The sequence below is a fragment of the Taudactylus pleione genome, unplaced genomic scaffold, assembly GCF_031769625.1.
Source record: "Taudactylus pleione unplaced genomic scaffold, aTauple2 ptg000201l, whole genome shotgun sequence".
Lineage (NCBI taxonomy): Eukaryota > Metazoa > Chordata > Amphibia > Anura > Myobatrachidae > Taudactylus > Taudactylus pleione.
The window spans coordinates 37,306,340-37,332,975 of record NW_028284603.1 but is presented as its reverse complement, the minus strand read 5'-3'; the positions used below and the strand labels follow the sequence as shown (position 1 = coordinate 37,332,975).

The window sequence follows — 26,636 nt, the reverse complement described above, 5'->3', positions numbered from 1 at the left end:
TTTTATTACAGAACATAGATACTTGCAGCTTGATGACTTCTGTGTTACAGTTGTAGGCACCGTTCTGTCCTTATATAGCTTTAATTCTGTTTTTTAAAACAAGTGTTTGATCAAGACCCACATCATTGTTTTCAAAGGCAGGAACTGGAGAGTTTGGCTCATGGTGATTTTCAGTGAAGAGGTGAAGTCCTTCTACCATCAATGAATGTCTTTATTATTCTGCTGCCCTGTGAGATATATCCTCCTTACTGGCATTCACCTCTCTAAGCTTTTGGAGGTAAAAAGGACTTTATATATACACAGCAAGAGACTGTCCATGCAAGCTCACAAAAGTATTGTCTCTAAAGGTGATATTGCTGTAGCTTTATTGCCTGTGCGTTCTATATAATCTGACTTAAAAAATATAAACACATTTTAGAGCATTTCTTTTTGCGAAAAGAAGGTATTTATGCCCACCTTCGGTTGCATGCTTCCATCCTTTCAAAGAGGAATATTTTCTAGGGACGGTGACTAAATATTTATTTAAGGCATACAAAAAATATATGTGAATAGCTTTGGCAATTGGTTAAATGAAAAAAGCATAATGCAGTAGCAATCTCTCACTTATGGATTACTTCTTCTTTCAGCTTCTCCGCTAACTGCTTCCTTTTCTGTAAATTCTTCATTTCTTCTTCGGTCATCTTTTGCTGCAAATGTAAAAGGAAACATTGTGACCTTAAAGGAAGCCGATCTATTTCCGCACATGTTAGAAATATGGACACTTGGCATTATATTAATCCTTACAGATGTTTATAGAATTATATATACTGTTCTAGACAGGGCCATAACTAGGGTAGTGCGACCAGTGCCATGGCACAGGGCACCGCAGGGGGCACTGTTCAGGTCTGTCAATTTTCTGTTTATTATCATTCTCACTTGTAGCTTCCTCTTCTGTTATCTTCAGCAGCTCATGGCCTCCCCTATATCTTCCCTGGCCCTTCCTCATGAGGCCATGGCCCTTTTTTGGGTGCATTTCTTATGTCCTTATTGGAAAAAAAAAATCTGCCAATGCTCTTTCTGGCACAGGGCACTAAAAAGTCTAGTTATGGCTCTGGTTCTAGAACAATAAATTATATATATATATATATATATAATTCTAGAACACTAAGCACTTGTTGGGCCAACTTGGCAAAGGTAGACCATATAACAGTCCTAACATAAAAATGGTAATGTCCTTCACAACAGAGGAAACATATTTGCAACAAACATGCATTCGCAGAGATTGAGCAGCACAACCCTTTACATCCAAAACTGCATTCTTACGACGCCAAAATGTTGAATCTGTGAAACTTTGTGAATGTATCAAGTGGCTGTCCGGCATAGGTGCTCAGCCAAAGCACCAAGTCTGATCTTGTACGATGTGAACTCACTGTGACTGGGTGACCTCGTTCCTCCAGGTGATCATCGATTTTTGACATGGAATAGAGAGGGTGGTTACTTGTCCCTGAATAGGCTTACTCCACCAGTCCTACGGATTCCTTCTCACCATCAGTAACTGACTCCTCCCACAACACAGTGATTGTGTAACTTGTTGCCACCCCCAGGCTCTTACACCGGCACCTGAAATCGCTTGTTCCACATATACCAGCCTACATCTGGGTATGTGTGGACACGCTACTGTAGCTGGGTGTCAGCTTGGAGACACTGGGCTCAACCCAGAACAGCTGGAGAATGCAGTAGCATTTGACGCAATTTTGGTAGCCACAGGTTACAAGCAGATGCTGGCATCTTAAAGGCAAGATGTTTATTGCTCAATGTCTTGCTAAAGGTGCTTGGGACACACACAGCATATAGATGTTACAGAAGCACAATCCTCTCTGGCTGGTCAGAGGACTCAGAGACGTTCTTTTTATAGTAAGGGGACACAACACAGCAGGTTATAATACTGTCCATATACAGCGAAGACTAGAAGGCAAATGAGGAAACTGTATCCCAATATAAATACAACCTAGATTTCACAGGGCTGCTCAATTGCATTCTTCCTTTGATAAATTGAAGACCCAAATCAGTTTGCCTTAAACACAATCTGATTTACCACATAACTGTCTTTTTCCTTAACACCTTTTTAATAAACTCCACCATACAGGAATACCCAATGGAATGCACTGAATCTAAGGAAAGGTTTGATCAGTTAACACTAGACATTTTGCTATAGCCAGGATAATTACTTCCTATGTCAGAAAACATGATGATTCCTAGAAATGGCAATTCCTTAGAAAATAAAATGCTAAATAAATAATAAAAGTGCACAGTCCATACACTTAAAAAGGCATTTCTTGAATTCTAAAACTGTACAAGGAACATTACAATAACATGTTAAAAACACTAAAACATTTTCATCTGCAATTTCCTGAACTTTGCTAACACAGCCCTACAGGTCTGGCTGCAGAGCTGCACATAAACTTAAATAAATCAGTTTATATTTTAAAACATATACACATTTCTTCACGGTTTAAATACACCAGCCCTAGCTCTGGAATTTGCCTATGCCATGTCCCAGCACCATGCAAAAGGACAGCCTAACACTTCAGCCTGGGACTATGTGCTCCCGGCTGCAGTAATGAGCCTTGCCCCTGGCTAACACATTTACTTTACCCAGACGCAGCGCACCGGGAGTTAACATTCCTAGCAACATGGTTGCTGGACTTAGGGCCTGATTCAGAGCCGGACGCTCTTTGAGAGCGCTCGCTCTGAATCAGGGCGTCACTTTTTTTTTTTTTAAAGACCGCCTCCTGGCTGCTGGCATAGCTGTGGGTGACTACACACAGCTTATGCGAGCGGCCAGGTGATGCTCGCGATGGTCAAGACCATCGCAACCTTCACGCTTGCGACGAAACCCTTGTGGTAGGGTCTCGTGGCCGCAAGCCCCAGTGGACTTCCTGCTCTAATAGAGCAGGAAGTCCACCTACTGACATCACGAGTGATGTCAGTAGGGCCGCCCACAAACGGCAGGCGCTCCTGCATGAACGCCTCCGTTTGCCCAGCCACCCCCTCTGCCCGCCTCCAAAACGGGGCAAGCTGTCTATCACCATCGACAGCTGCCCCGCTGTGGTGCGAGACCCGTAGCGACGGAGTGCCAGTCGCTGGCCGGGTCTCGCGCATGCACATGCCGGCTCCGGCGTACGCAGTGGGGTACCATCGACCTGCTTGGGAGCGCTGTGCGCTCGCGAGTCTGAATCAGGCCCTTAGTTCATCGCACACTTGAACAAAAAGTAAAAACACATTATTAAACATACATTTTCAGGGCATGGCATTATTATAAATGCATTCACAGTACCTAGAGTAGATAGTTCATATGAAAATGGCACAGCAGCACATGGGATTAACCCACTCATTGCTGTGGCTGCCATCTTCACCACATAGGCCTGGACTTTGGCCACACTCATATTTTCAGGTTGCCCTGTTCCAGTGTAAGCCTGGTGAGTTATGGATGTAATCCACCTTACAATGGTCTACTTGGATTGTGGCCAACCTTTCTTGTGCACATCATAAAGGACCAAAAATTCATCCATCCTGTGTGCAACACAAGTGCCATGGACATAGGTGCTCATAGTCCTTCCGGACCACAGTCTAAAGCTGGAATCCTAATGTCGTGATTTAGGTGGTACTTGGAGACCACTTTGGACTAAAAGGAAGGTTTGCTTGTCTTCATGAAACACAACGAGACAGAGCCCCCATTTCCGAATGTGACCCACCTGTAGACATACCTAAAAGAAAGTTTGCAAGTTCTAAGTAAGGAACGTTAACTCTACCAAATCCAAAGGATCAAAAAGGAGAATCTTATAGATTTAGATCCGAAGGATATATATGGGTAGATGTAGTGAGGTTGCATGTGCATCACTCCTTGTAAGAAACTCTGCAATTCCAGTAAAAGTGGAACTTTCCACATAAGGAAAACCAAGATGGCTGAAACATGGGGGAGCAAGCCACCAGCGAGGCATTCAGATAAAACAGTTTGTCTGGTGAGGCAGCTGCAAAGACCAAAGGCACCAGGCCATGCATCCCACAAAGAAGGGTCACTTGCCAAGACTCTCAGCATGGCTGATCTCCACTATCCCCAAATGTGACGAGCTGCATAAGAATAACAATATACTGTGCCAAGGATCTCGTCCAGGCTAGTTCTGTTATCTCAGGGGAACTCTGTTGCAGGTGAACGTGGCATGCAGTACATAAGGCATCATCTGTATAGCCACTAATTTGCAGGGACAATTTCAAACGGGGAAAAAAAATAAATAATCAGGTTAAAACCCCCCAGCTATCTGTATACGTGACTGACATCTTTGGTAGCTTTAGTATTTGAAAAAGGTTACCTGTCTCGAACAAGAGGCCTGTTCTTCACTTTCTTCAGAACTCTGTGATTCTTTCTTTGAATCTAACTTCTGCGCTAAGAGTACTGCTCTTTTCTGTTTGAGATATTCAGCACGTTCTCTGAGCTGTTCTTTCTCTGATTGGGTCAAGCTCTGCACAAAAACATTATTAAACATGCTATAATTAAAATGCTTGTAATCTTTAATTTTGTTCTGGGTATTTCATATCTTCCAATCTATATAATAAGCGAGAAAGCGTGTATCTGTCTGTCTGTCGCCTGTTTGCCCTTTATGCACGGCCAGACTTTTGGACCAAGCTCCACCAAATTTGTCACGGTGGTGTAGTTTGATCAGGGTTAAGTTTTTGCCTAAGTTTGAACTTAGTCAGGGCCACACAGTCTCTAAAATTGGCAACTCTCTTAAATTACACAGTGGAAATTTATCAGTCTGCCAAAAACCTGTGAGATAGCTACAAATGTATCCTTTTCACCTCAGTCTGAGTAAACTTGATGACTCATGCAAGTTTATATTATATCCAGAGCCTCTGTGTTTACATGCAAGGGTTAGGCTGGGTACACAATGGAGCGACGAGCATTCGTTCAGACAACGGAATGAATGCCTGTGAACAGTATTAAAGTCGTCCAATGTGGACGCACAATGAAACGACGAAACGATTACACTTACGTCATTCATTAACAATGCACTGGCTGCTAGCGATATCGCTAGGTTTGATGTCCAGTACATCAAACCTGGTGATCATCGCTAACGCCTGCGGGAGCGCGCAATCATGCGAACACACTGAGCGATGTAGGCGATATGTCATTACGAAAAGACATATCGACCCGACATCACTCAAGTGTGTACCTGGCTTAACTAGAACTTTGTGGGCCACCTAGAAAGATCTTAAAAGGGTCCCCCCAGAGGTAAAAAAAACCCACCTACATTTGCCCCCACAAAGAGCCCGTTCATGTTATGCCACACAGACCCCATTCAGGTTATGCCACACGCTGAATCTGGCACCGGCCGTGAGCCAATCGGAACCCGCGGACCAGCAGCCAATCAGGAGCCGCCACTGTTGATTAGCTGCTGGTCCACAAGCTCAGATTGCCTCGCGACCGGCGCTGCAGTTTCTCCATGACTGCCTGCCAGTGTAATCAGCTGACGGGCCGGCACCAAATTAACATCGCCGACACCTGGGCCCCCCTAGATGGCCCTGACTGGACTGACCCACCTTGTGTGCGTGACTGTGTGCAGAGGGAGCAGTGGGCCACAGAGGCAGCTCGGGCACCATAGTAGCCACACCCCTTGCACCCATGGTAGTTACGCCACTGTTTGCATGCATGTTAGCAAACAGTGGGGTCCTTTTTAGGATCAATGGAATGGGGTTATAGGCGAGGACAATGTCAAATAAAGGTTGCAGGTGTACTTTAGGGTTCAGTCTTCAACCCGGGCAACGCCGGGTATCCCAGCTAGTTAATAATAAGAGGACTTGCAAACATTAATGTACATTTTTCAAAGGCATTAATATCAGGCGATCAACAAGCATTGTTAAAGGTAAATGCGCACTGACAAACGTTTGCATTACATCATTTTTAATGTCGCCTTTGTTAATGCTTAGTACAATAGTTCTAAAGATGCAGTCATTGGGCAAAATTTACTAAGCGGCGGTTTGACAGCGGTTTCTATTCTATTCTAAACCCCGGGGGTTTGGTGGTGGTTTTGCAGCGGTTTCTAAATGACAGCCCTGTTCTATTCTATTCTAAAATGTGTTTTGACTGTGGTTTGGCGGCAGTTTTGCTATCTGCAGATTTACTAAGGACAAAACCTCTGCAAAACTGCCATCAAAACACATTTTAGAATAGAACAGAACAGGGCTGTCATTTAGAAACCGCTCCAAAACCGCCACCAAACCCCCGGGTTTAGAACAGAATAGAACCCGCCACCAAACCGCCGGGGGTTTAGAATAGAATAGAACCTACCGTCAAACCACCGCTTAGTACATTTTGCCCATTAAGTGCATACTGTGTACTGCGTTACACCAGGTGTAGGGGAGATTTGTGAAAACACGTTGAATGCACCATTAGGCCTAAGCATGAGGACAGGTACAAGGTTTTGTCTAACAGGTGTCACTTTTCAATCTCATGGCGATTGAGAATTTTGAAAGTTGTAGTCCAACAACCGCAGGAAAATGGTAAGCCCTAATCTAATATAGGCAGAACTGCAGCATTGATTACGCTTTAATACATTGAAATTGTTCAAACACATCCTAAACAGGCTACTCTCCTTCTGAAAGTTTTCTCCAGGTTCTATTTCAGAGCAGGAAGCATCATCCTCTTCTGGATGGGTTTTCTGTGCTGCTCCTATCAATTTCTAGCTATCTGGATCGGGGCTGCTCCTATCTCCTTCTAGCAATCTGTATAGGGATTCAGTGCTGCCATCGTCCCTCTTAACAAACTTGATAGCTCATTCATGCTCCTGGTGATGTGGATAGCAACTCAGTGCTACTCCTGTCACATTCTAGTGATCTCAATGTAGAGTATGCACTGCGCTTCTCACCTCCTACAGATCTGGATTACGGTCAATAAACTGGGGGAGATTCAATTGGCCGCGAGGTTCCATCAAAACCTCGTGTGGTATTATAACGCAAGTTACCCAGGAAGGTAACTTTGCTCGAACTCCATAGAGGTGCAAGCAAAAAATCAGGAGAGAGGTTTTCCCTATCATAATTACCAGCTAGAAGCACAGTTGGAACTTTGCACTTAGTTTATACTCAAACAAAAAAAAACAATTAAGAAGATGAAAAATACTTACAGTGACAGAACCTTGTATCCCAGCCTCTTTCCTTGCTTGCTCCATCCAAGCCTCTGCAGCTTCTGTATTACTAAGGTCTTTAATCCTAACAGTCTGTAGTTTACATGGAAGATCTTGTACTTTCAGGGACTGTATTTTGGCCTCAACGGGTTTGGCTGCTTCTGTTGGAAGATAAACTGTATAATGAAACCTTAGTACAAATGACACGGTATGTCTATATTATTATATATATATATATATACATATATATATATATATATATATATAGCTATCTCCACAAGTATCCTGCACTCTCATCAGAAAAACGTTTTATGGTGGTGCACTCCAAGACCAGTCCGAGATCCAAATATACATGGGTTGTATCCAGCGTTTCTGGAGGGAGGCACTCACCAACTTACATCAATTTAAATAATTTATTGAAGCAATAATAGAGTATTCATAATCCGGCACAATATAAACAATGTCATGTCAACGTTTCGGTTATACTTAATAACCTTTCTCAAGACAGTTGCTGTAGTTTGTATAGCAATATCAGAAAAACAGGAGATATGGTAAGAACGTACCTTTGTTATCTCCGTTTCTACGAAGTCCTTAGGGTCCACAGGGATACCTTGGGGTATAGGTCTTGGCTCCACAGCCATGGGCACCACAGAGTTAAAGATGTCCTCCCAGGATGCACTGGGCCCCCTCCTATACCCCGCCCCCAGGCCAAGGCACCTCAGTTTTAGTATCAAGCCATAGGCCGGGAGAGAGGAAAAAGGAAGAAGAAAGTCTGGAACACACAAGATTCACATTCTCATAGAAAAGGGAGACAGAAACTGGTGACCAGAACACCCCCCTACGGAAGCACAGGGCGTCAGGGTGGGCGCCCTGTGGACCCTAAAGACTTCGTAGAAACGGAGATAACAAAGGTAAGTTCTTACCATATCTCCTGTTTTCTACCTCAGGGTCCTTAGGGATCCACAGGGATACCTTGGGGATGTCCCAAAGCAGTATCCTTCAAGGGAGGGGACGCTCCTGTGCCGAGAGGAGAATCCGCCGCCCGAAGGAAGCATCCTGAGAAGCAAATGTGTCAAAAGCGTAATGCTTGACGAAAGTATGGACAGAGGACCACGTGGCCGCCTTACAAAGCTGAATAGTTGAGGCGCCACGTTGAGCTGTCCACGAAGGTCCCACAGATCTTGTAGAATGAGCTTTCACAGAGGGTGGCACTGGGAGTCCCTCGTGAGTGTATGCCTCAGAGATCGCCATGCAGATCCAGCGTGCCAAAGTCTGTTTATTGGCAGGCCAACCCCTCCTATGAAATCCATATAGGACGAACAAAGAGTCCGATTTTCTCAAAGAACTGGTACGGTCCACGTAAATCCGCAGAGCCCGTACCACATCCAAAGAAGCCTCACCAGCTGAGAGATCAGATGATTTAAAGGCTGGGACCACAATTTCCTCGTTAATGTGGAAACTAGACACCACTTTAGGAAGGAATTCAGGACGGGTACGAAGTACCGCCCTGTCCGAATGAAAAATTAGAAATGGGGGACGACACGAAAGAGCCCCCAAATCCGACACCCTTCTGGCTGAAGCAATAGCCAGAAGGAACACTGTTTTTGCCGTAAGCCATTTCAGATCCACAGAACCCAGAGGTTCAAATGGAGGATCCCGTAGCGCCTTCAGGACCACAGCCAGATCCCATGGAGCTACTGGATGGACATAGGGAGGCTGGATGCGAAGGACACCCTGCATAAAGGTACGGATATCAGGCCGCGTGGCAATCCTTCGTTGAAACAAAACCGACAGGGCAGAAACATGCACCTTCAGTGAAGCAAGGCGTAGACCTAAATCCAAGCCTGCCTGAAGGAAAGCCAACACTCTCGATATTCTAAACTCGCGAGGATCGTACGCTTTAGGGCGACACCACTCAAAATAGGTATGCCACACCCTGTGGTAAATTCTAGCTGAAGCCGGCTTACGAGCATGTAACATGGTATTGACCACCGCTCTAGAGAAACCCTTGGACCTCAAGAGCCACGCCGTCAAAGATAGCCGACTCAGGTCCGGGTAGAGACAAGGACCCTGAGACAATAGGTCCGGCCTCTGAGGTAACAGCCAAGGAGTGTCGATGGATAGACACTGGAGATCCGAGTACCAACTCCTTCTGGGCCACGTCGGGGCCACCAGCAAGATCTTGCCTCCTTCCTGCCTGAACTTTCGAATTAATCGAGGCAGCAGGGAGAATGGAGGAAACAGGTACGCGAATTGGAAGTTCCACCGTGCCGACAGAGCATCCACCAGGAGAGCTCCCGTGTCTCTTGTTCGGGATCCGTACGCCCACAGCTTGTGGTTGTGTCTGGAGGCCATGAGGTCTATTTCGGGAAGACCCCACTTGTCCACCAGGAGTTGGAACACCTCTGGGTGAAGAGACCATTCCCCCGGGTGTACATCGTGGCGGCTGAGGAAGTCCGCCTCCCAGTTCAGCACACCCGGAATGAAGACGGCCGAAATGGCCGGCAGATTGCCTTCTGCCCAAGTCAGAATGCGGGACACCTCCTTTAGAGCCGCTTGGCTTCGAGTTCCTCCCTGACGATTTAGGTAAGCCACCGTGGTGGCGTTGTCTGACTGAACCTGCACAGGTTTCCCTAGCAGGAACGGTCTTGCATGTTGCAGCGCCCTGAACACTGCTCGAATTTCCAATATATTGATTGGCAGGTTCGATTACTCCGACGTCCACCGGCCCTGGAAGACATGTGGGCCTGTCACAGCGCCCCAGCCCCGAAGGCAAGCATCCGTTGTTAGAAGGACCCAATCCGAAATCCAAAACGGACGTCCCCTGCTGAGATGAGACTTTTGTAACCACCCCAGAATCAGACAAACCTGGGTCAGCCTGATTAAGGACCTGTTGCGGGGGATACTGCATTACTATCGGTCCCGGAACTCCCAGAACAGGAGGCGGGACTACCGCCTGCTGTGCAAACCCCAATTGTGGAAACGTAGGAGGGGCTGCAAGCCTATTTACAAGAACAGTCAGGGCTTGTACAAAACAAGCCCAAGGTGGTTCCTGAGAGGTGCTGGGTACAGCAGAGTTACCAGGGACAGCCAAACATGCAGCACATAACCCATCCTGGAGTACCGACCCCTCCCCCACACCTGCTTTACATCTGGAGCAGGAAAATAGGAGAGGAACAGAGTCCTCACTGGACATAGTGGTATGTGACTCTCCTCTCACAGAAATAAATCATAAACTGTGAGGTAAATTCCTACCCTGACAGTACTGGCACTGAGAGGGCTGGTCAAGAGGAAGAAATAGGGATAGCTAAAATGGCTGACAGGAGAAAAATCAGGCACACAGAGCTAGCATAAAGTCACATACAATGCAGAAACGCTGCACTAAGTGCACTATCACTTACACAGACTTACAGCCTGGCAGTGATAGCGCTACATACGCTGACCTTTACTGGAGGAGAGGTATGTAAGGGGCACCCCAGGCTCCGCACCGTCACCACAGCGTCTGCATAAAATGGCCGCCGGAGGATGAAGGGAGGCGGGCCTGAGGAGGATCACTGCCTCAGCCCGCCAAAGCCTTAATGTAAGGCGCCGACAGCAGTGATGGGGAGGAGCCTCCTGTGCGCTACAGGGAAGGCATCCTCCCCTGGCAGGCCATTAACCCCCCGGGATGCTGGAGCGTGTTCCGCAATGCTCCAGCCCCGTATCCCTGGTGGTCTAGTGGAGAGCGCAGGCATCCGCCTGGCTCCACTATACTGCCGTCCCCAGGGAGCCCCCAGCCCTGGGAACGCCGGACTGTGATTCAGCGGGCGCCTACCGCAGACGCCCGCTGCTTACCTGCTGCCCCCTGTAGGTCCGTCCACAGTCCCAGGCCCCCGGAGGTTCCGCTAGCAGGAACCCCCCAAGAGCCCGCCGAGCTCCCCGGATCACTACCGGTGGTCGGCGCCGGCGGGGGTGTCGGAGCGGTAGCATGGACGTCCGCTGGACAGTCCTATGCTACCGCTCTTGAAGATCTTCAGGGGCTGTTACACAGCCCCCCTCTGCGATGACCCAGCTTCCCGGCCGGGCACCTACTGAAAACTGAGGTGCCTTGGCCTGGGGGCGGGGTATAGGAGGGGGCCCAGTGCATCCTGGGAGGACATCTTTAACTCTGTGGTGCCCATGGCTGTGGAGCCAAGACCTATACCCCAAGGTATCCCTGTGGATCCCTAAGTACCCTGAGGTAGAAAGACCATTTTTGTAGCTCAGTCTTTCCCTACTCCAGTCCTCACAGAGCACTAACAGTACATGCCTCCAGCTCTCCTGACAAGATCACAAGTGATCCAACTCTCAGCCTTCAAGTTTCAAACAATTGGCGCAGTACTAACTATTGTAATGTGGCATATAAAATGGATGCTAAAAAACAGAACACAATTCTACTCAGAAACATCTGTAAACCATGAAAACAAGCTTCTCTTTCTTCTTCAGGGTCCATAGAGATACCATGGGGTAATGTGGTTGGAGAGATCCAGGCACCAAACAATTAAAGCTGTCAGCTCCCAGGATGCCTTGGGTCCTCCTCCATATATACCCCGTCCCTAGCCACAGGCCTCCAGTTGTTCGTTTGGTGCGGCAAGATTCAGACGCACCTTTGTAACAGGGGGCAGCTCAGGCAGTCCTGAGCTTTATTTTAGGTTTTATCTTCTATGTTTTTATGTTGGCAGTACCGAGCTTCTTAATTAAGACGCATGTACTGCGACTCCATCTACCTCCACCGGGCCGCAACACCAGTAACAGGGCTGATTTCAGTGGGTGTCGGTTGAGCTTGATAGCAGCGATGCTGGGACATCTACATTAAGCTAGGTCAGTAATGAGTACACAGAATAAACACTGAACGATTCCCAGAAGCTCACTGATCATGCCCTTGCTGATCAATACTCATAAATATTTTTACCTGCCCCGTAGACAGCTAACTACATGCAAACATTATATTTTTATCATCATACTTTATTCATATACCCGAACATAATATGCTGCGCTTTGCAGAGAAAGTTTAATCACTCACATTAGTTTACAATCTAAATGCTCTACTGCAAAATAATGTCCATACTGAAGAAACTTTGCAGTTTTGGGAAAGTGACAGGTCCACTATCAATGATTGTGAATTCAGCTCATTATGGTTTAATAGATTTTATTATATGAAAGTCAAACTTTTCATCACACAGGATTAACTAAAATGCATTACCTGTCACTGGTGCTGTCATTTTAACATCTGTGGATGTTTTGGGGGATATTTCTCCTAAATTAGATGCACTCGTTTCCTGACAAAAGAAAAAAAAAACATTAAGATATCTATATTGCAGATTGTACAATTTTTCTTTATTAAAGAATTGACTTACCTTCTGGCGCAGCTGTTCCTGTTCATATTCTTCTCTTGATATCCTAGAATTTTAGATATAAACACATTTGCTGTGCTTTGCACATGAACTGCATCAGTACAAATCATACTTTAAAAGTACAGTTTGTATGGTAAATAAAAGATTCAAAATGCAAGAGATTTGAATCGAAGTTTATCACAGAGTAGTTGTAGCAGCTTTTCATATACTACAAATATACGACACAAGTGAATAGTAGAAGGATCTATTGATTGATCATGGAATCATTCCTGTCCATAAAAGCCATTATAGTGTATTCTACATAAACTAATACAAATCATTAATGTTAAACATATTAAAAAGACTAATGCAAATTGTATTAATTGCAATAGCAACTCAGGCTTCCTTCTGATGATCAAGTGCTCTTCCTGTCTCTCCTTAGTGCACAGCTAGACCAATCAGTGCCACAGTAACTAAAACATGCACGGGTGTGCTAAGAATGCCACTTCTATGTGTTAGCCTTGCAGCTTCCTTCCCCAAACACTACAGTGTGCTGTTCGTGACAGCCAACACAGCCGGGATATATTAGAACTGGTTCCAGACATTTAAAAAATTCCAAGAACAGTGTTCTATATTGTGCTTCTGCAGCTAATAGCAGTATCCAGGGCACAATGATAACCAGTGTTTTTAGTGGATGTGTCGGCAATCATAGTATAGTATTAGAACATTGTCATGGGAGTGGTGAACGCATGGAGAAGGGAAGAGGCCTGGTGCAATGGTCTGGGAGTCTTAGGATGGTGGTGCAAAGCTTTCAGGGTAAGCCACAGACTTGTAATGCAATGGTTTGGGTGGAGGGTCAATCTGGTTTTAACATACTGTGGGGTGAGAGGGTTACATGCAGCAGGCTGGTGGTAGTAAGTGTAGCAAAAGGCTTGTTTATCATGGGGAAGAAGTTTAGCATGATCTCGTTTGACTAGCGGCAGAACCCAGTAAAAATAATAAATGAACAATTGTAATCTACAAATGACAGATGAGTGTAGGATAATTTAGAAGTGCATGCCAAGAAGGCTTGCTAAGGCTTCTAAGATTTTCCTAAATTGTTGTCTTTTATCAGAGCAAATGGATTAGGCAGAATCATCGGTACACTTCAGCATATAATGTGTGCGTGAAGTACTTTATGATATAAAATAATTATATATATATATATATATATATATATATTAGGGATGTGCAGGCTCGGTTCTACTCGGTTCCGTTCGTTTTTTCTTACCGAATCTTATTGGGTTTCAGCTGTCACGAGTTTTGGATAGCCAATAAGATTCGGTAAAAAAAACCGAACGGAGCCGAGTAGAACCGAGATATATATATATATATATACACATACACACACACACACACACACACACACACCAACCTACACCGTACTGTGCAAACGTTTTAGGCAGGTATGGAAAAAATGCTGCAAAGTGAGAATGCTTTCAAAATAGAAGTGTTAACAGTTTATTTTTAGCAATTAACAAAATGCAAAGTGAATGAACAGCAGAGAAATATAAATCAAATTAATATTTGATGTGACCACCCCTGTGGCGTCACAAGTGGGGTGCGGGCTGCACCCGGGTGTCACCCGCCGAGGGGTGACACCAAGGTGCAGACGCCCTCCGTGACAGGAGCCGGGCGCTGCACTGTATAATTAAGTGCTGCACTCTGCTCCTGACACTGTGAGGGAGCCGGCTGGCACAGCACACACCTCCGCCCCCTCCCCCTTGCCTTCCAGTGATAACGGGACCACGGGGGTTTGGCGTTGAGGCCATGCCCCCTTTTTGGCACCACACGGCTTAGCCGCACAACACAATGTCTCTCCCCGCACTGGGTGACACCGTGGGGAGGGACGCCACTGGACCACCCTTTGCCTTCAAAACAGCATAAATTCTTCTAGGTACACAGTTTTTGAAGGAACCCGGCAGGGAGGTTGTTCCAATCATCTTGGAGAATTAACCAGATCTTCTGTGGATGTAGGCTCAAATCCTTCTGTCTCTTCATTTAATACCAGACAGACTTGATGATGTTGAGATCAGTGCTCTGTGGAGGTCATATCATCACTTCCAGGACTCCTTGTTCTTCTTTACGCTGAAGATAGTTCTTGATAACATTGGCTGTATGTTTGGGGTCGTTGTCCTGCTGCAGAATAAATTTGGAGCCAATCAGACGCTTCCCTGATGATACTGCATGATTGATAAGTACCTGCCTGTATTTCTCGACATTGAGGACCTCATTAATCCTGACCAAATTCCCAACTCCATTTGCTGAAATGCAGCCCCAAACTTGCAAGGAACCTCCACCATGCTTCACTGTTGCCTGCAGAAACTCGTTGTACCGCTCTCCAGCCCTTTGGTGAACAAACTGCCTTCTGTTACAACCAAATATTTAAAATTTTGACTCATCAGTCCAGAGCACCTGCTGCCATTTTTCTGCACCTCAGTTCCTATGTTTTCATGGATAGTTGAGTCGCCTGGCCTTGTTTCCACGTTGAAGGTATGGATTTTTGGCTGCAACTTCCATGAAGACCACTTCTGGTCAGACTTCTCCGAACAGTAGATGGGAATACCTGTGTCCCACTGATTTCTGCTAGTTCTGAGCTGATGGCACTCCTGGACATCTTCTGATTTCGAAGGGAAGCATGATATGTCTTTCATCTGATGCACTAAGTTTCCTTGGCCGACCACTGCGTCTACGGTCCTCAACGTTGCCAGTTTTTGTGTTTCTTCAAAAGAGCTTGAACAGCAGATCTTGACAACCCCAGTCTGCTTTGAAATCTTTGCCTGGGAGAGACCCTGCTGATGCAGTATAACTACCTTGTGTCTTGTTGCTGTGCTCAGTCTTGGGGGTATATTTACAAAAGGGAGAGTTTTTAGAAATGGAGATGTTGCTCATACAACCAATCAGATTCTACTTAACATGTATACCCCTTTTACACCGGCTGAAAAACCAGTGACCCGGGGATCCTACCCGGCTAGCTTGCCTTGCAGGGTTGAGCAACGGTCGTGCCCGTGTCACCCTGCAATGTAAACAGCGCGGCCCAGGTTATGATGACCCGGGTTGCGCCGAATGCCGCCTGATTGGCCGGCTTCAGTGGTGCTTGGACATGACATCATCTCCAAGCGTCCACTGCTGGGCCGACCAAAACGGAGCAGCACACCCCACCCGCCCTCTTTGCCTCTAGCCGGCTACGAAGTAAGGTAAGTAGGTCGCGGAGGGGGAGGGAGGGGAAGAAGCGCTGATCACCTGCGCCGGAAAGCCAGGTCAGTGCTGACCCAAGTTCGGTGTGAACGGTGTCGACCCGGGCATATCCCGGGTTGGCACCGCAGTGTAAAAGGGGGGCTGTCCCGGGTTGGAAACGTGTTCCAAATCCCGGGTCAGACCCTGGACTTTGGTGTAAAAGCGGTATTAACTAGCAGCTTCTAGACGATACTAGCTAGAATCTGATTGGTTGCTATTGGCAACTTCTCCACTTCTAAAAACTCTCACTATAGTAAATATACCCCTTGGTGTATGACTTATGACATGAAACTGTATTCCACAACCTCACCTTTGTAGCAGAGTTTGGCTGTTCCTTGCCCAGTTTTAAGCCTCCTGCACAGCTGTTTCTGTTTCAGTTAACGACTGTGTTTCAACTGACATATGAAAAATGATGTTCATTATCACTTGTTTGGTATGATTGGTTAATAATACACCTGACTATAATCCTACAAAATCCCTGACTTTGTGCAAGTGTACCTAAAAGAATTGATGCGGTTTTGAAGGAAAAGGGTGGTCACACCAATATTGATTTGATTTTGATTTCTCTTCTGTTCATTCACTTTGCATTTTGTTAATTTGATAAAAATAAACTATTAACACTTCTATTTTTTAAAGCATCCTTACTTTGCTGCATTTTTTCCACACCTACCTAAAACTTAGGCACAGTACTACATTATATATATATATATTATATATATATATATATATATATATATATATATACATATATACGCCCACAATTTCTTTTTTTCTTTTTTTACCTCAAGGCCTCGGATATTAGTTTCATCTCCTGTTGCTCAAGGTCAGAAATAATATCTGTACCGTTCTGCAGACATTCTGGAAGTACACCTGCATGGGAAAAACATTAAGGATATTATATCATATAATAGGAACATTTTAAAATAAAAGTTACAAGGGTTAATTTAAGCCTTTTATGATATTGGGGATTTAAAGCTAAATACAAAATCCTTTTCTTTTGTTTGTTTGTGGAAACAGTTAAATGAATAATAGAAAGAGCAATGTATTACCATTTCTTTGTTGTATTATTTGAATTGCTTGTAACTGCAGTTCAATATTCTTCTGTAGCATCATTTCTTTAAAGATAGCAAAATCTTCTACAGCTACCACAGGCTGCAACATACTCTATAAATAAGGACAAGACCATTCGGATTTATTAAAGAAAGGATTGCTATGGAGTTTGATGGGACATTAAATATGAAAGTTAGTTTTATTCTCTGATACTTCTGACCCGTCACTTTAACGCTTCTCTGGTGTAGTTCACAAGCAACATCACCGACTGATCTCCATGTGGATGAAGAAACCTAAGGTCAATGAGCAGATTACAGCCGCATTATCTCCTAATCTACATTATCTTTCAAAGATTGTCCGAAGAGGTTTATGGTGAGATAAAACACAGTGCGTGCTGTCTTGCCCTAATTGGAAACAATATATATATATGACAGATTCTCCTCTTTTCCAAAGTACCTTAAGCTTGGACTTTTAGAGAGAATACATTAGACTATACGAATGACACGCAGTGGAATTTGTTATAGTGACAAAACAGATCACTGACAATAATATTTGCATGAAATATATTAGTATCATTAAAATGGTTGTGTATACTAATGTCGAAAAGTACTAAAAACATGATTTAAAAAAAAAAAAGACAAAAATATACTGGCAGATGTTAACAGCTGCGTCATGCCACCATCATCTACTGGAAAAAAAAAAAAAAGAAGAATATTTGCCTTGTACAGAAAAAAAAAATGTGGCTATGTCGATGCACCATTCACCAGTGAAAGAGACTTCTATTCATCTTGTTATGCTAACCTCGACTCACAGAGCAATATAGCTACGAATTCTAGAGGAATCTAATCCAGTAACAAGCACACGGAGCATTATAATGCCTGCGTGCTCCAACATGGACAACACATCCACAATAATGGCCGTATGGATGTACCCCAAAGCTTTTAAGATGTGGTTAGCAGAAATACTCTTTTCCTACAGGGTTATGACCCTAAAACTAACTGAGCACTCTTATTGAGGGCAGGCTATAACTTGTATTTTATTTTTGTAATGAAAAGTGAAAGCTTTATGCATGAAAAGGCCACTATTTAAAATTGGTTATCCATTACGACTAACATACAAATAGTGGCTGTGTCCCTCAGAGATGTTACCACAGTGGGAGCAGACAGTCGGAGGAAGGAGAAGCTAATCAAGTCTCTTCACAGTCTGCTCCAGGTGGAACGCCAATACAATTATGCTGCTTGTAAAGAAATACCCGGCTCCGATGAGCACTTCAAACCAATTGATGTACTAAGAGGCCAATTGGGGTATAAAGGGGGAGGGAGCCAGAGCTGTAGCGGTTTACAGTAAAATGCCCAGTCTCCTTGTGACACTTTCTACACCCAATGTTTCCCATGGCATAAAGGAGAGATATAGATATATATATATATATATATATATATATACATACACACACACAGTACCAGTCAAAAGTTTGGACACACCTTCTCATTCAATGGTTTTTGTTTATTTAAATTATTTTCAACATAGTAGATTAATACTGAAGACATCAAAACTATGAAAGAACACATATGGAATTATGTTGTAAACAAAAAAGTGTTAAACAAATCAAAGTATGTTTTATATTTTAGATTCCTCAAAGTAGCCCCCTTTTTGCTTTGATGACAGCTTTGCACATTCTTGGCATTCTCTCAATCAGCTTCATGAGGTAGTCTCCTGGAATGGTTTTCCAACAGTCTTGAAGGAGTTCCCAGAGGTACTGAGCTCTTGTTGGCTGCTTTTCCTTCACTCTGCGGTCCAACTCATCCCAAACCATCTCAATTTGGTTTAGGTTGGGTGATTGTGGAGGCCAGGTCATCTGACGCAGCACTCCATCACTTTCTTTCTTGGTCAAGTAGCCCTTACATTGCCTGGAGGTGTGTTTGGAGTCATTGTCTTGTTGAAAAACAAATGATGGTCCCAGTAAGCACAAACGGGATGGCATGGCGCTGCAGCCATGCTGGTTAAGTGTGCCTTGAATTTTGAATAAATCACCAACAGTGTCACCAGCAAAGCACCCCCACACCATCGCACCTCCTCCTCCATGCTTCACAGTGTGAACCACACATGCAGTTTCATCACAGCGTTTGATGGCTTTTGCAACTGCACTTGAGGATACATTCAAAGTTCTTGAAATTTTCTGTATCGACTGACCTTCATGTCTTAAAGCAATGATGGACTGTCGTTTCTCTTTACTGAGTTGAGTGTTTGGTGCCATAATATGGATTACAACAGTAGTCAAATAGTGGTATCCACTGTGTACTAACCCTACCTCTGCACAACACAACTGATGGTCTAAAACACATTAAGAAGGCAAGTAATTCCACAGATTGACTCTTGACATGGCACACCTGTTAATTCAAAACCATTCCAGGAGACTACCTCATGAAGCTGATTGAGAGAATGCCAAGAGTGTGTCATCAAAGCAAAAGGGGGCTACTTTGAGGAATCTAACATTTAAAACATTTTGATTTAACACTTTTTTGTTTACAACATAATTCCATATGTGTTCTTTCATAGTTTTGATGTCTTCAGTATTAATCTACTATGTTGAAAATAATTTAAATAAACAAAAAAACATTGAATGAGAAGGTGTGTCCAAACTTTTGACTGGTACTGTATATATAATATTAAATACATATTTTGGTTATTTATCGGTACATGCACAAGTTAGTTGCCACTTACACATTGATAGTTATTTTGAATAAGATTGTCACCTTTACTCCTGGAGAATGAGCAAGAGGAGATAAACACGCTTGTTGAAACTGCTCTTCATTAATCCCTACTTCTTTTAGATGTCCTTGAACCAGCTTTTCCACCTGTGGAATTGTATTGTTTGTCCATGATCAGTGTTAATATGTGTACATGACCATTCATTTACAGATATCAATGCTGTCCTTCAATCTAAAGGTTATTCTTGTGTCCCACCATTGGTTCAAAAGCAGGGAAGGTAGTAGGGTGCCTCTCTCTTTGAACAAGACCTTTAAGACTCCAGCATACGCATGATGCAGCCATCAGCTGTATTCACTTATACTGGGTACCTTTGTTTCACAGTTGAAGGAGCATTCAATGGGAGAATATGGATCAGATGAACTGAATGAAGATTCAGACTTGTCATTTTAGTAGAATCCCCATTCTCCTGTATCTGTCCTCTGTACATTGGTATGGCAGCATGGCGCCAATGACAGATTACAACAAAGACCAATGTACTAACATCAGGGAAAAGGGGTTAATTTAACATCATACACCCCAAAGGTAAGAAACCATTTTCAACTAACCAGTTTTGCCTACACTTCCAGAATGTCCAGGAGAGACTGCCCAATTTCAGGCAATTCTCCCAGAAGCCTAGGAGAGTAGACAACCCTCCTGGATTTTCCCACTCCTGCAGTGAAGTGTGTAGGACGGTGGCAGTGATGGCGCAAATTGCTGTGGAATACTGCAGGTCAGGGGTTCCCAACCACAGTTCTCAAGGCACACTAACAGTCCAGGTTTTAGGGATAGCCATACTTGAGCACAGGTGACTTAATTAGTGTCTCAGTTATTTTGTTTAAACCATCTGTGCACAATCATGGATATCACTAAAACTAGGACTGTTAGTGTGCCTTGAGGCCCGAGGTTGGGAATGACTGCTGTAGGTGATCAATTCTCCCATTGCAAAATACTGCAAAGTATGGTATTTTGCAGTAGGGGCGCTATTGCCGCTGGACCTCCTCTCCAAACTCTCCCAGAGGGGAGTCCCATCAAAGACCAAATGTAAAAGCCGGTGAGTTGTGGGCGGAGGCTAGATTTTGTGATATAGCTGCTAGATTAAAGAGGCAATTTGTTTGAGGCTAAAACCAAGATGATATTGCCTAAAAACAAATTGCTGTTTTAAATCTGGCTATATAGCCAAAAGCTCTAATAATAAACTGTTTCTAACGCGCTGACTTGAGGCTGCAGGTGAGTGGGGTTGTCAAACCCACTAAAGCTCAATAATGGTGAATAAGGTGATACACCTGAGCTATAAATTGGTATGAGAACATAGACAATGAATACAAATAAAAATAAGCATGTAACACTGATAGAAAATTTAAAGAGTTTAATACAACAATGAGAATACATATAAAATATGCTCAATATGAGCTGGAAAAGTGCTCTGAATAATAAACAGGGCTGACTGATTGATTTAGCAACAAATACTGGAAATAAGCATGAAATCCACTTGGATCCGCTCCTAGTGAAAAGTTATTACAATCATTGGTAATTAGGACTGACTCTCATTTTTCAAGGTATGTGGTTAATTTGGCAACAGAACTTTACCAATAATGGATATGTAGTTCCTGGGGGAATCCTCTGGCATCCAATCCATCAAGAAGGGTGTTGAAGCACAATGGTAAAGAGTATCCCCCAAAGCCGCATATATTCCAAGATTGAGAGATAAAAAAAAGTCCAACAAATATCCAAAGTGTCACTGGAGTCCGGAAAAGTGTATGGTCTCAAATGAATCCCAGTAATTCTCAACGAGTTTCCCTGAGCAATGGTCGCTCAGCTTCATCAGGAGTGAATATCCTGGGTCTCAAGCTGCCTTTAATATACCCACTCATTGATTGAATGATGCAGAACACTTGTGATTAAAAAGCATTAAGAGCTGTCCATCAGTATATACATTAGGCATATTAGTATAAATAAGGAGGCAATCCTATTTAAACATATTGGAATACATAATAATATATATCCTATATCGTAAATGTCATTACCCTTATTAGCCAAGTACTTACAAAGTAGCGGGGAGTATAATTTCTGTCTCCTATATTCCGATCACATGATCCTGTGCGATCATGTGTCAGGGAGCTAGCTATATAACACATCATGTACCCACATGATAAGTTCCGGTCACGTTACATGCCACCACGTGATAGGCTCCAGTCACGTGTGTACACAACGACACGCGGCAGAGAGCCTCATCACGTGTGTCCGTCTGACACTGTATTGCCGAAAACTCAGCATGTCATACGGAGCAAGGTCGACAATCATATAAGTCCCATATAATAATGATGGGTACTTCACTGGTATCTATATACTTTCTCAATGGAAGAGAAAGAGAGAAGGGGGAAGGGAGAAAATAAGCTGACAAATGTAACGTATCTGTATTACGAAAAAAAATGATATATAAAACTATAAATTAATATATGAAAATCATGATTCAAGATGCTCGTATTGAGCATATTTTATATGTATTCTCATTGTTGTATTAAACTCATTTAAATTTTGCTGTCCATCAGTGTTACATGCTCATTTTTATTCATTGTCTATGTTCTCATACCAATTTATAGCACAGGTGTATCACCTTATTCACCATAGTCAAAAGCTCATTTAGGCTAAAGTCGGCAATTATACATGTACCAATTGAAAAGCTCATCATGTACATCATGGCAAATAAACTTCAATTCATCTTAATGTTGAGATATATATATATATATATATACACATACAAATATATTGGCTGGCACTCCACATATAGCGTACAGGAATGGTGCCTTCCACAAGTTCCCTAAGGAACAGCACATGCAAAATAAAGACGAGAGGCGGCACTCACGGGTCTTGAATAGTAAGGATACGCCGACAACTGTGTCACTCTTATTCGACGTGTCAGTCAAATAGACTTTTATCAAGAACATGGTCTTGATAAAAGTCTATTTGACTGAAACGTCGAACAAGTGTGACACAGTTATCTGCGTATCCTTACTTTTCAAGACCCGTGAGTGCCGACTCTCGTCTTTATTTTGCATATATATATATATATATATATATATATATATATATATATATATATATATATATACAATATTTTTTTTACTAAAAGCGGACATTTGGCCAATGTGGTCACCTAACTGTATAATCTAGGGATGTGCAGGCTCGGATAGGTTTGAGTTTGCACGTGGAGTTCGGATTTTTCCCTCCAAAAAAACGGAACTCAGAAAGAGGCAAAACGTCATCTTGCACGGACGAACATAATCATTCCTGGACTTTTGTCCAGGAATGATGATGTTCGTCCGTGCAAGATGACGTTTTGCCTCTTTCTGAGTTCCGTTTTTTTGGAGGGAAAAATCCGAACTCCACGTGCAAACTCGAACCTATCCGAGCCTGCACATCCCTAGTATAATCATGTATTTATCTTCCATTCACATTAGGAATAGACCATATTTACCATTTCCTTGTACTCATTGTGAATCTCTGTGTATGACAACTTATTCTCTTCTTCATCATCAAAAACTGCAATCAGAAATGTCAGTCGTTTAGTCATTAAACCAAAATATATAAATGAAAATACTGAAAACATACAAATAATCTATATTACATGGAGAATTTGGAGAAGAACTGTCAGTATACCACAGTCTGCATGTAAGAAATGTGCAATCTTATGGGGGGTATCCACTGAACGATATACAAACGACAGCAGGATTGCGACATTGCAATCATGCTGTCGTTTATATAGCTAGTGATGTGCCTAGACTGAACGTTCACTCGTTCAGTCCCGACACATCCCTCATCCCCGCACATGCAGAACCTGACGAGATCGTCAGGTTGACCTGCATGTACGGGCGATGTCGGAAGCGACCCGCGGGCACGCGCATTGCGGGTCGCTTCCGTCCAAAACATCCCCGATGCATGCACGATTTGCAAGCGATTGCATGACAACGTTATCATGCAATCGCTTGTTTAAATCGCTTAGTGGATACCCCCCATAAGGGAAAGACCACCAACATTAAATATCTTCATTAAATTCTCACTTTGTGCAGGTTCTTGGCTCTACAAACTTCTCTCTGCTTTAACAATTAAAAGCCGGATGGGTGTTTCACACCCTCACCAACAGCTGGACACAGATTCAGTGAGGTTCCCCACCATCACTATACAGCAGAATGGAGGAAGGGCGATTGGAGTAAGCTTTGCCAAAGGTGGTCAAATAAGATAAATATATATATTTAAGTTAGAAGCCCCTAAATTAGAAAGGGACTGGTTTATGCATTTATTGCAGTTAACAGACAAAACGGTAATAAAAACAGCAAAAATATGATGTGTGAAACTTGCCTTTGAATAAAATTAATTTTAAATACTCAATTTACTGTCTTGTAGCAAATTGATGATTAGTTTTGGAGCTACAGGTCTGCAACCTAAAGAAAGGCTGACATTAACACCTAGTTTTGCATGAAAGCTCCCTTAGCATTATTTAATATAATACTTTTACAATTTAAATATTTAAATACAATGAGTCTGGAATGGCTGAGGTTAGCCTTTATGTGTGTAATACAGACATTCCTCACTTAACGACCGAGTTCATTTCCTACGACTTGTGCTGGGCATACCCTACCAGATAAAATGTCTGTCAGACCGACAGACATTTTATCTGGCCGGCTGCCAGCCGCAGAAGTCGCCGGCATACACTGTGAGATTTCTCTCACAGTGTATTCGGCAGACATCTGCGCTCCGCCCCCGGGGGAGGAGACATTTCCCTGTTCCTTCCGTAGGAAGGAACACAGGAAATGTCTGTCTGTCGGCTGCGCTGGGCATACACTGCCCGATGCGGCCGACAGTTTAACGGGAAATATCGCATTGGACGGGCATGCTGGACAATCCAGCATGCACGACCGAGCAATATTTAACCCTCGGTCGCCCCCCCACACGCTACAATTATCGCGGCGATCCACCGATATCGGGCGGATCGTCCCGATAATTGTAGCGTGTATGGCCAGTATTGGTCGTTAAACGAATCGGTCGTTAAGCGAGGACATATAGTGGCCGGAAAGTAGCTGGTCCCAGGCTGAGGGTGATATGTGCCTGTGTGTGCCCCACCTCCTCCGAGAGCACGCCGCCGGCCTTGCAAGGTGTCCTGTGTGTCTCGCGCCACAGCCAGGGCTTCCTCTTGTGGCAGAGTCTGTCTTTTTTTAATTTTTTTAATCACTGCAATTCAGTTAGTTGGTCAGAGCGCCGGTCGTAAGTTCGAATGGTCGCTAAGTGAGGAATGTGTGTAATATATATATATATATATATATATATATATATATATATATATATAAATATACACATACACACATCTAGGCTACCCATCAGCACACGTTTCTGTACAAAGCACAGTTCTATGCTGACTACATCTGGGTTTACCCATCAGCACATCCTGTACATAAATCACAGCCATCATTATACCACTTCCTCCAATAACAACATTCCCCCATGCGTCTGTCTGTCCCACTGTGGGCCCTGTTCCCAGCTGAGCATGCTAGGACGTGTAGTTAACTTCTAGCAGTGTTGCCACCTCTGCTCTGACCATCTGCGGACAGAGCACAGTCACGGCATCACGGGTGGGTGCGGGCAGAGACTCCGTACGAGCCCAGCTAGTACCTGAGCATTTCTGTTCTATGAAGTCGCCCACAGGTACAGTCCAGACGGGGCAGCTCAGGAAGCCCAGCACGCTCTCCAGCACCCACTCAGCGTCCTCCTCGGCCATGGGCGAACCTCCCTCAGCCGCTGGCCGGGGCCCCTCCTCCACTAAGGAAGCAAAAGCGGCTGGCAGCAGTGGCACCGTAGCCAGGACCCCGGATGAATCGTAATGGACCCGTGTGTGCGCGCTGGCCGGGGCGGGTGCGTCTCCATGGCGACCGACGTCATGGTGATGCAGTGTAACACCGCGGGGCCGCGCATGCTGCTCGGCTCCTGTCCTGCTGTAAGTACTGTATACTGTGTGTGTATCATCCATTTCATTTGGGACATATATAAATTAAACCGGTTCTGTGGCTGGTTAAAAGCAGGTGAAATTGTGTTCATACTTGGACTAAATCACTATGGGGTCTTTCTACTTCAGGGTCCATAGGGTATCCACAGGATACCTTGGGGTATAGGTGTGACGTCAGTCGCAGGGCACCAAAGAGTTAAGCTTTCAGCCTCCCAGGATGCACTAGGTCCCCCTCCTATACCCCGCCCCCGGGCCAAGGCACCTCAGTTTAGTTTGGTGCCCGGCCGGAGTCGGGTGCACCTGTTGGAGTGGGGGCTAGAAGAGCCCCTGAAGCTTATTCTTCATGCAGCTGTGGCTGCACAACTGGATGTACAGCATGGACAGTCAGTCCTGACGTCCATGCTGTCTTCCCTACACCCCGCCGGTACCAGAACGCCGGTACTGATCCGGGGATGCTGGTGGGCGTCTGGGGTCACAGCTAGCGGTGACCCCAGATGCTCCGGACCATGGCCGGATTCAAGGGGGACAGAGGTAAGCAGCGGGGTCCCGCGGTGGGTCCCCGCTGATCACATGGTCCTAAGTCCCCAGGCAGGGGGCTCCCTGGGGACTGGCTGCAGCGTGGAGCCAGGCGACCAACCTGCGCTTCCACTACCCCCTGGGACAGCGGACCGCAGCAGAGCGGTAGCGCTGCGGCGTCCCAGGGGTTAAATGCATGCCAGGGGAGCGCGCCTTCCCTGTCTCACAGCCGGCGCCTCCCCCGCTGCACACAGCCCTCTCTGCATGCTGCCGACTGGTCCTGTGGCAGCGCTCCTCCCCCAGGCCAGCCTCCTCTCTGCTCCTCGGCGGCCATCTTCTCCAGAACGCATGGTGAACGCTGCTGGAAGCGCTGGACGGAAGCATCGTGGTCTGGGTCCCCCCGCATACCTCTCCTCCGCTGTGGTCAGGTCTGTGTATGCAGCGCTGTGTCCTACCAGGCCCTGTGTCTGTGTAGTTGAGTGATCAGCGCTGTTAGTGCAGGAATTGTTATTTCTCTGCATTGTATGTGACTGTGCTAGCGCT

General features: G+C 44.6%; 1 protein-coding gene across 3 annotated transcripts; it reads right to left on the bottom strand.

Annotated features, from left to right (window-relative positions):
• Positions 1–25,502, bottom strand: CFAP36 (cilia and flagella associated protein 36). Of its 3 annotated transcripts, XM_088477560.1 has the most exons (11): positions 25,247–25,500; positions 23,058–23,122; positions 19,588–19,689; positions 16,834–16,948; positions 16,567–16,654; positions 12,533–12,575; positions 12,379–12,454; positions 7,158–7,318; positions 4,350–4,499; positions 604–686; positions 2–268 (listed from the first exon to the last, which is right to left on the bottom strand). In XM_088477560.1, exons 1-11 carry the CDS (start codon positions 25,350–25,352, stop codon positions 256–258), a joined length of 1,002 nt encoding a protein of 333 aa, XP_088333686.1. In that variant the 5' UTR covers positions 25,353–25,500; the 3' UTR covers positions 2–255. The 3 variants fall into 3 exon arrangements, with proteins under 3 accessions (XP_088333688.1, XP_088333686.1, XP_088333687.1); XM_088477562.1 differs by lacking the exon at positions 4,350–4,499 and having other exon boundaries at positions 1–268; positions 25,247–25,502; XM_088477561.1 differs by having other exon boundaries at positions 2–686.
• Positions 25,503–26,636: the final 1,134 nt, after the last annotated feature.

Bases quoted from the DNA above. Each gene is read 5' to 3' on its own strand.
- CFAP36 (XM_088477560.1), bottom strand. From the start codon at position 25,352: ATGGCCGAGGAGGACGCTGAGTGGGTGCTGGAGAGCGTGCTGGGCTTC. The intron at 23,123-25,246 runs GTACTAGCTGGG...TTCTGATTGCAG, and splicing joins CATAGAACAGAAATGCTCAG to TTTTTGATGATGAAGAAGAG. The intron at 687-4,349 runs GTAACCTTTTTC...TTACATTTGCAG, and splicing joins AGGCCTCTTGTTCGAGACAG to CAAAAGATGACCGAAGAAGA.